Consider the following 9,132-nt stretch of genomic DNA (forward strand, 5'->3'; position numbering starts at 1 on the left):
TGGAAGCCCCATGACCTCACTGCTTTGTCAGACTTAACTTTTCAATCTTTCTACATTTCTACTGGCAAATCCCCTAAGAGTGGAACTTCCTTAAAGTATATTGCTCACTACTGTTTTCTTTTCCCTTAGCAGTGCTGTGAACAACAATTAATTACCCGTTTTTTTAACAGTCAGTGGTTTTGTGCTGTTGTTTTTGCTGTGGGTTTCCCAGTTCCAATGCTCCTTGCCTTCATCGTTGCTGGGGAAGGGAGGGTGGTGCCTCAGTGCCCCCGGCTTGATGAGGGCTCCTGGGAGATGACCCAGCAGCCCTGGGGCCTCCTGGAATGAGGATCCTTGGATTGTAACCCCAGTGGCCAAAGGATGGTAATGACTGCTGATCCACAGCCAGCAGAGCTGGGCTGGTACCACGGTTCTGTATTCCTACACAGCCAGGATTAAACTGAAACAAAGCATCCTGGTTCATTGCAAGAGTTCATATCAAAGTGACATTTATTGATTATCAAAATTATTAAGCCCCTGAGCAATTTGCTTACAGAAGACACAAACACTAAAACATATACTCAGTTTCATTTTACACAAAAGACTTAAGCCATTGACAAGACTTCCTCAATTCTATGGGAGAAAGTGTTTGAATCTGCTTTCCCCAATATGACCTTCTGCATCTGTTTTAGTTTGTATGAAATCTCAATGATAGAGGTAAGTTACATTCAAATGTATCAAAGAGCACCATAACTGTTACTGAGGGCTAAACTGCTTTGGAGAAACTCACAGATTCTGTTAATGGATTTAAGGCACCATCTACCTACCACTTAATTTTAACAAAAACAGCCAAGGATCTCTCAGGAAACTCTACATAGGAGAATATCTGAACCCATGTTGAAGCCCAGCTCAGGTATGCCCCTTTTCCTGCCTTGGAGTCATTCACATTCAGAGGATTTGGGCTGGTGGGCCTGGACTTTCTTGCCTCTGGCAATGCTAGCAAGATGCACACACAGCAATTCTTCAGCACACACAGAGTCTATGGCGTATCAGCTGCCCAGATGAAACGGTAAATCCCTTTCTTACTGGAGTCACTGAAGACATGCTATGGGTAAGTGCTGCTCAGACCTTTTACTACTCTCTATACAAAATTCAACTGGCACCAAGAACTATACTTAATATTGAGATATTAAAAGGAATCATCCAGCTTGGTTTTCAAAGCAAAATCAGCACTGAGTTTCCTCATGACCTCTGCGTGACTCAGCCCGCGCTGCTCTCTCTTAGCAAGGCCATAGTTCTCCTTCACATACTTGGCAAAGGGAGTGAGCTGTGTCGTGGCAGGGGTGCCCCCCTTGCCCGGGGGCCGCCTGAGGGCCAGCTGCCCCCCGCAGAAGGCGCACATGAACCGCGCTGTGTCCAGGGACCGCGAGTGCCGCCCGATCCTGGAAGGCAAAAACACAAGGACTTGGATTCCACGGGCCTGAGGGGAAAGGGCCCCTTACAACAGGAAACAGTACACACAGTGCTACAATCGAATTTGTGTTACACTTCTCTACGCTGGAACTTTTTCCACTGCTTTTTCAGCTTAGTTCTTTCCTGTGTCTCTTTACTCTCAGCCTAGGAGTATGAAGTGCTACAACATTTCCAACTATTTCCACAATCCGTGTACCAACTGCTTCTTAGAGTTTCTCCTCAGAGATATCAAAAAAATCTTCTCAATGCTCTGTTGCATCTAAGCAACTACTGCAATACATAGTCCTAATAAGCACTTCAGGGTATGTAAGGTGTTTCCTTCCAGTACTTCTGGGAGTCACACATACAATCCTGAGGTAAAAAAAAGCCATAAATGGTGTCATTATTATAGGCTGTGTCCTAGTGTCAATCCGTTCCTCTCACAGTGCTGCTCACATCTGAGGTTGCAGTTATAAGTTAAAGTCATCAGGACATTAAGCTGGAAGTTTCCTCTGGTGGTTTGATCTAGTATCTAATCACTGTCAAACATTCTGCATTGCTTTTGTGGGGATTTGCTCTTTCAAAGCTTAGTTACATATCTCTTATTGCTTCCCAAAGACCTTCCCTCATCACCAGTGGTCCTCAGATGACATTTCTGCCTGTTCCAACCTCTAAACTAGAACTAAAACTACCTGGAAACAAATGTGGAATCACATACTGTGGTTCTGTGGGCTCTCAGAGTATCCAAATTGCTTTACATTTTCAGAAGAACCCTGATCTCTAGACACAGGAGACTGACAATTTAGAACGTTAATACACAGTCCTATGCAAGATGAAAACATTACTCACGTAGCCTTGCACCGAACACACTCATAGGTGTATTTGTAATTAATCTCATAGCTGTGGCATCGTGTCACCACTGGCAGTTCTGGATGAATTACAGCTGATTTGTTGGCATAGAACCTCCAGAAGCGGCCGTGGCTGTCGCGGACACCGTTGATGAGCCAGGTGGCTGCATGGCAAACCTCATGGATCAGCGTGTCCCGAAGGCGATCTGGAGATGAAGAACAGTTTTTCCAGGAAAAAAAGAGAATCCTGAAAAAATGCCTTGGGAACCCCCATTCTTAGTGCCATAAGCAGAAAGCTGATTGACATGCTCTCTATGAAAATTGTTACCAAATAAGTTCTCAGTTCTCGGTGTTATCATAGGGTGATTTTTGGTGCAAAAATTTTAATATTCTTAATTGCTGTTCCCTGTTAGACCCTTCCCTCAGACCCTACCTTAACTCCCCTCCCACAGCAAAGTGCATAAGCACCCCTGTGTGCCCCTAGACTCTGCCTTTGGCCTTGTGCCTTTTGCCCTTGTACTGCTTTGTCCGGTTCAGTCCAATACAGTGGACGCCTTATTGTTTGTTATTTTTGTTATTTTTTTGGACAACTGGATCAAAGTTGTATCTCTCCATTCAAGTTGCCAAGAGGATAAGTCCCAAGGAAACTCAAACGGGTCTAATAGTCTGGGCCAAACCCCAGAATGTTTGCTTTCCCTCCATGAAACTAAGACAAAGATCAGTCGGGTGTGGGGAAGAACAAGCTCACCTTTGGTCACTGCTTTAGGCCTCTGACACTCATTCTGTATTAAGATGCAAGTATTATTTTGAAGGTTAGAACTATCAATGACTTGGGAAGATAAAATGCACCAAAACAAGGTTTTACTTAGTGCATTTCCAATTTTGTGATCAGCCCCAATTCTGCATCCTAGTTACTCCTTGACACAGGTAATCTGTTTGGGGTTTTTTTGGTTGGTTGCTTGGTAAGGCTGCCCTTTCCCTGCAAGTGTTTAAGGCCAGGCTGGTCAGGGCTTGGAGAAACCTGTTCTAGTGGAAAGTGTCCCTGCCCATGGCAGGAAGTTGGTATAAGATGGTTTTTAAGATCCTTCTCAATCCAAACCATTTTATCATTCATTTTCCCATACTGGGAGGGGATGAGGGTGAAATAACAGTCACAGTACCACATAACAGAACTTTATTTGGCACTGACCTGTCTTTATTCCAACTTGAAGTACTACCAAGGTGTCTTGCTGTGATGGAAGAAGTCAGATTTTAGACTGCCATCATAACACAGAACTAGATTAACACCATGCCAGTAGGTCTTCAAATCATTAAGAAATACAAGCCATACTGCAGTTAGTGTGACTGTATCTGTTCTCACGTTTTGTACATCTGCCCAGTCTCCTAGAAGGGCTGTGGAATGTGGATAAATCCTGTGTAAATATTTATTTACACAAGATAATACAAAATTTTAAAGCAGGCTCCAGTCCCAGATCTCTTAAGGATCAGATTTATGCTTTTATTTCAAAGAAGAATAAACACACCTACCTGCAGAGTCACAGACTTTCTCAGAGAGTTCAATGCGAGCGTAACGCTTCCCTTCAGGGCCTTCCCTCTGCCCCGTTACACAATACCCTGCTGTTTTTCTCATTTTCTTATTCCAGGTTATTTCCATGTTCTCTGGCAACTGAAAAACAAAACAGTGCATGTAATTTGCCCTCTCCTACCACTTCTCTTACCTTCTGGCCCTCTGGCTTCCCCTTATATTTATTGCAAAGCCAGTACAGAATCTCTCTGTTGGTGCCCTGAACACTTAACTCCCCTCCATGGCTTCCTATTCCCAGCATCAGTTTTCCTGTAATCAACAAGTGGAGTTTCACAATGCAGGGTGAGACAAGTCCTTAGTTTCTCTATTCTGCCTCCAGGTACAGGGCCTGAAGCACTGGGCAGTAAGGTACTCTGCTTCAGCAACAGTGAGTCTCTTCAGGTCAGTTTTATGTGAAATTGTGACCTCAGCCTGTCAGCTCAACACTAAAACTGTTGCATAAAAACCTCTTTCCTTCCTGGGGGAAATCGCATTGGAATGACTGAGGGCAGCACCCATCCTTCAAACGGTATTTCTCACCAGAGGAGGGTCCTCAATATCCCAGATCATGATCCCAGGTCAAGACAGCAGTTCTCTGAAACTGAACCTTAAATTTGAAACATGATTTGTAGCATTATGCTCACCCTAAATTGTTATTTGAAGGATCACCTTTTAAATCTGATCTAGAAAGGCAGACATGAACACCCGATAGGATGGAACAAAAATGATGTGCAGCACTTCCATTACAGCTGGGAAAGCAAAGCCAAGCTGAAAACTGCTGCATCATGGTGGTGACAAACCCCTTTTGAAGAAATTGCTTGGACTAATTCAAACATAACCCATTGCTATAAAGCTTAACTTCTACAGTCTGAGGAGGATAAAGAGCAATCACATCAAAAAGTGAGGAGCAACATATTAACCAGAATGGCACTTCTTGTTTTGAAACCAACCTTCTGCTCAAAGATGGTACTATTATACAGCCTGTAGAGCTTCTGGGCCAGCTCCTCTTTATTCTTCTTGAAATACTTCACATAGTGGGAAGCTGGATTTGAAAGATCTTGCAAGAAACAACCAGGCACTGAGCATATCCTAAGCCTGCAAGAAAAGCCATTAACCAGTTCGCTGAAGTACAGAGATATGGAAAAATACAGGGAAAAAGAATGACCACTTGAAAGCCAATAAAGATCTCAGGGATGCTTCAAGTGCATAAACCTCTCCTGACTCTGCACCAAGACATGACTGTCCTCTTACCCCTCTGAGGGCATGAAGGGGCAGAGCTGTTGCAACAGTCCTGCAGTTACTTCATTAATTCACAAAATTAGATTATGAGGACTCCTAAGTAGGAAATGAGACTCAGACTTTGACACAGCGAGCCACAACTATTCCAAAATTTAATCAATATATCAACAGCCCTAACATGATCATTAATACAATAAAGGTGTCTTTTCAGAAACAAAGATGGTCCAGGAATGCTCTGGAATAATTTTAGGGGAAGCAGATACTCCACTGGGATTACTAACTCCATGCACATGCTGTACAAGACAAGGAATAGCAAGAGAGATAACATTTACAAAGAAGGTTTGACATCTGTCAGATTTGTCATCAATTCCCCTAGGCAGAGATCAGTTTATATTCTCCCTGCCGTGCTGGAGACTGAAAACTCTGGTTTCCAGCTACTTTAACCATTAACAAATGCTGAATTCGTAGAAGTTTCTAGGTAGCAGAGGAAACACATGATCCTATGCAAAATGCTTAGCACCTTTGTACATCTGTAATTGTCCTAGAACACAGGAACAATGGAGAAACACTCACCTTTTCTCTGTCTTTGCTGACTGTGAGCAACTGACTGATTCATTCCCAGGCATTTTTGCAGGTGTAGTTATCATGGAAGATGTTTCTTGAAGTGAAAGGGATTTTGGCTTTAGTGTCTTGACTCCCTCCCCTTTCACAGGCTGTGCATCTTTGCAGAGTGGCTTGATGTTTTCTAGTTCAACAGGAAGAGTCATAGCATTACACAGAATATATGAAAAAAAGAAATCACAGAATCATTAGAAACCATCAGAAGGATCCACCAGATTTGCTTTCAGAGTAATTTTAAAAACTAAAAGTGCTTACAATGATGAAAACAAGCAATAGTGAAAAACTTACATCATGATAGCACAAGATGACTTCTGTGAATGCTCAGAGGAGTAATTTCTGATTGCACCAAAATCCTTTGCAAGGTGTTGGGCTGCACCTCAGAGGTTGATGCCATACAAATGGAAAGAACCAGGCAATTATCACTGTAAGTTAGCTCAGGACTGCTCACCTGTTGTGCTTGGCTGAAGGACAGCTTTACTTGTGCTCAAGATGGGTTTTCTGGGTAGACTTCGCTTCTTTATCCGTTCCATTAAAGATCCAAAACTGTCATCTGAGCTGTCTGATTCCACCCATGTACCGTGTCCTAGTGCCACAGTTGGCAATTTATTTTCTGCATTTTCACAGCTTCTTTCTTTCCTTCTAACAAGTAAATCAGGACTGCCTTTGAAAGCTGACTCTTTATGATTTTGTGGAGGTGAAAGATGTATGCACTTCTGACTTTCTTCTAAGTCTTTCACTCCCTCTTTTTGGTGGTTATGCCATGGACTTTCAAAGACAGAATCTTCAGTGTCACTTGCAGTGTCTGGATAGTGCAATTCCTGGCAGCAAGTATTTCTCCTTCCAGGAGTTGTCAGCTTTTTTTGGATCTGAAGATCTTTCTGTGCTGCAATTCAAAAGAAAGAGCTTAAAGTTTTGGGAGTTGCATTTAGGAGACCTGCCTTTTTCTTAACACAGAAGAAATCCCTTGAAAGATAGGAAAACACAAAGAACAGTAAAGTATCTTTTTAATTTTTTTTTTTTTATTATGGATGATTGCTTACCACTCTTGGTTGTTCTCTTTTTTGCTTTCATGTCCAAGAAGAAATCATCTGAGTCATCAATGAAGTCTTTCAAACTGGAAAAAAAGAAAAAAAAAGGGCAAATTGTGTGGAATAAAAGTAAGAGTAAAGAGAAAAATAGAGCAGTAAGTTTGCCTTACTAAAACAGCAATCCAAAAAAAAGCCATCCAAAATAACATTATCAGCTGCTTGCAGCAAATGTCACAAACTGCATCCATGAATAGGAATGGCAAGAGTGTGTGCACCTCCAAATATCCCATGATATATGATTTATTTGCCCTGAACATGACTGAAAATGTAATAGTTCTGTCTGCAGTCTCTCCTAGACTGGCCTTTAGATCGTTTTCCTGTATTCTGATTAGTAAATATGATACAGAAAACTAAAATATGAACACAGAAATGTCATTAATGACAGCACCCACCTTGTATCTGTCTTTTTAGGAACAGATTTGGGAGTTTTCAGTCTAGCTAAAACTGAAACAAAAGAAGATTAGGTAAGAACCAGGTTCCATGTCACTTGTTAAGCATTTTAAAGAGTTTGCAAGTAGCAAAAATTTAGTCTAAAGTATTTTCAAAAAACAAACACTATTACATTTACATATCATTCCAACTCTCAATTCCTCAAAGCTGGCAGCAGCTTTCAAGTCTCTGGAGATTAAGAAGGAAGTAAGTGAGTAACAGGGAACAGACAAAACTGAGGCAATAAGAAAAATATAATGCAAGGCAAAAAGAGTCAAACTTGAGGCAATTCTAGAACATTCCCTGTGGCACAGACACCAAGACTGCACTGCAAGGAGAGAATTACTTTGCAGCACAAGCAGTGAAAGAAAGTAACGTGTAAGAACACTCCACTGTAATTAGACAGAAATGTGTCCTTTTCATACTCCTTCAATACCCAAATTAACATGTCATTACTTACACGTTTCAAATTCGTCATCACTGCTGGAAGAGAAGTACAGGGCACTGCTGCAAAAATGAAATGCAGAACTTTAGGTCACAGCAGAATTTGCATCTCCACTGGCCTGAAACACCCATGAACGCTGAGAACTAAATATACATTGGGAAAGTCCCAAACACCCTGAACTATTTTAACTCTTTATAGAAAGCTCTTTTCTTGTCTATCACATGGTCTGTGATCTGTGAGAGAAGTGTGTTAGAGTAAGCCTGAAACCTCAACCCATGCACTGATGAGTAAGAAGCTGCTTTTGCATAAAGCGCACTTTGATAGAGCTGCCATGAATATTTAGCAAAATGCAGCAGCTGTCATAAAGCTATTTCAAGAGGCAGAATGCAGGCACTACCACCTGGATTGCTATGCCCATGCAAATGTAGAGGCAGCCCACAAAACCCTTACCAAGTTATTTATTTCATTTTATGAGAACATGAGCCAAACATTCACAACTTCAAAAATACGTTATGGAGCTGCTTAAAAAACCCAGGAAGACAGCTTTTTTTAATTTTTTTTTTTAAATGGACGTCATTTAAACCTTAAAGACTGTGATTCTGAAACATGCGAACACCCACCAAGCACCACAAAACAAACCAGGGCGCAATCTAGAATTATTAATCAATATATATAATATACAATACATGCAATGTAGTATGTCGTATCTATACACACGCATTATATGCATATATATGTATATATGTGTGCATACTTATATACACATATATGCATATATGTGTATACATATGTGCATATGTATATATACATATATGTGCATATGTATGTATATATATTTGTATAGATATACAAATATAAATTACATAGCTATACATTTAAAACCGCTCTATATTAATCATTTAATAAAAATACGTCAGGACACATGGGCTGAGGCGCTGTTTCCCCCGGTGTCCCCTCACCTGCCGCCCCGCCAGCCCTGGCTCCCGGCGGCGCCTCTCCCGGGGCTCCTCCCCCCCGAGGCCGATGCCCCGGGGCCGCTGTCCGCCCGGGGCGGCCATTCCCGGTGGCGGGTGGCCGGGGCCGGCTCGGGGCCCGGCTCGGGGCCCAGCGCGGAACCCGGCGGCGCTCCCGCCATGGCGCTCGAGCGGCCCGCGCTTCCGGGGCGCCGCGCATGCGCACACGGGACAGCGCCGGCCGCGCTCCCGCCCCGCGGAAATGCCGCTTCTTCCAATCGCAGACACCCATTTCTGCCCAAATATCCCACTTCTGCCCAAATACCCCATTTCTGCCCAAATACCCCATTTCTGCCCAAATATCCCCCTTCTGCCCAAATATCCCCCTTCTGCCCAAATATCCCACTTCTGCCCAAATATCCCACTTCTGCCCAAATATCCCACTTCTGCCCAAATATCCCCTTTCTGCCAAATATCCCATTTCTGCCAAATATCCCATTTCTGCCCAAATACC

The 9,132-nt window shown here is 42.6% G+C and overlaps 1 protein-coding gene across 1 annotated transcript; it reads right to left on the reverse strand.

Annotated features, from left to right (window-relative positions):
* Nucleotides 1-471: 471 nt before the first annotated feature.
* Nucleotides 472-8,800, reverse strand: GCNA (germ cell nuclear acidic peptidase). Its single transcript, XM_066333973.1, has 10 exons — nt 8,625-8,800; nt 7,681-7,727; nt 7,184-7,235; nt 6,744-6,817; nt 6,152-6,586; nt 5,656-5,827; nt 4,794-4,938; nt 3,807-3,945; nt 2,281-2,485; nt 472-1,421 (listed from the first exon to the last, which is right to left on the reverse strand). Exons 1-10 carry the CDS (start codon nt 8,798-8,800, stop codon nt 1,169-1,171), a joined length of 1,698 nt encoding a protein of 565 aa, XP_066190070.1. The 3' UTR covers nt 472-1,168.
* Nucleotides 8,801-9,132: the final 332 nt, after the last annotated feature.

The sequence above is a fragment of the Sylvia atricapilla genome, chromosome 21, assembly GCF_009819655.1.
Source record: "Sylvia atricapilla isolate bSylAtr1 chromosome 21, bSylAtr1.pri, whole genome shotgun sequence".
NCBI classification, from domain to species: Eukaryota; Metazoa; Chordata; class Aves; order Passeriformes; family Sylviidae; genus Sylvia; species Sylvia atricapilla.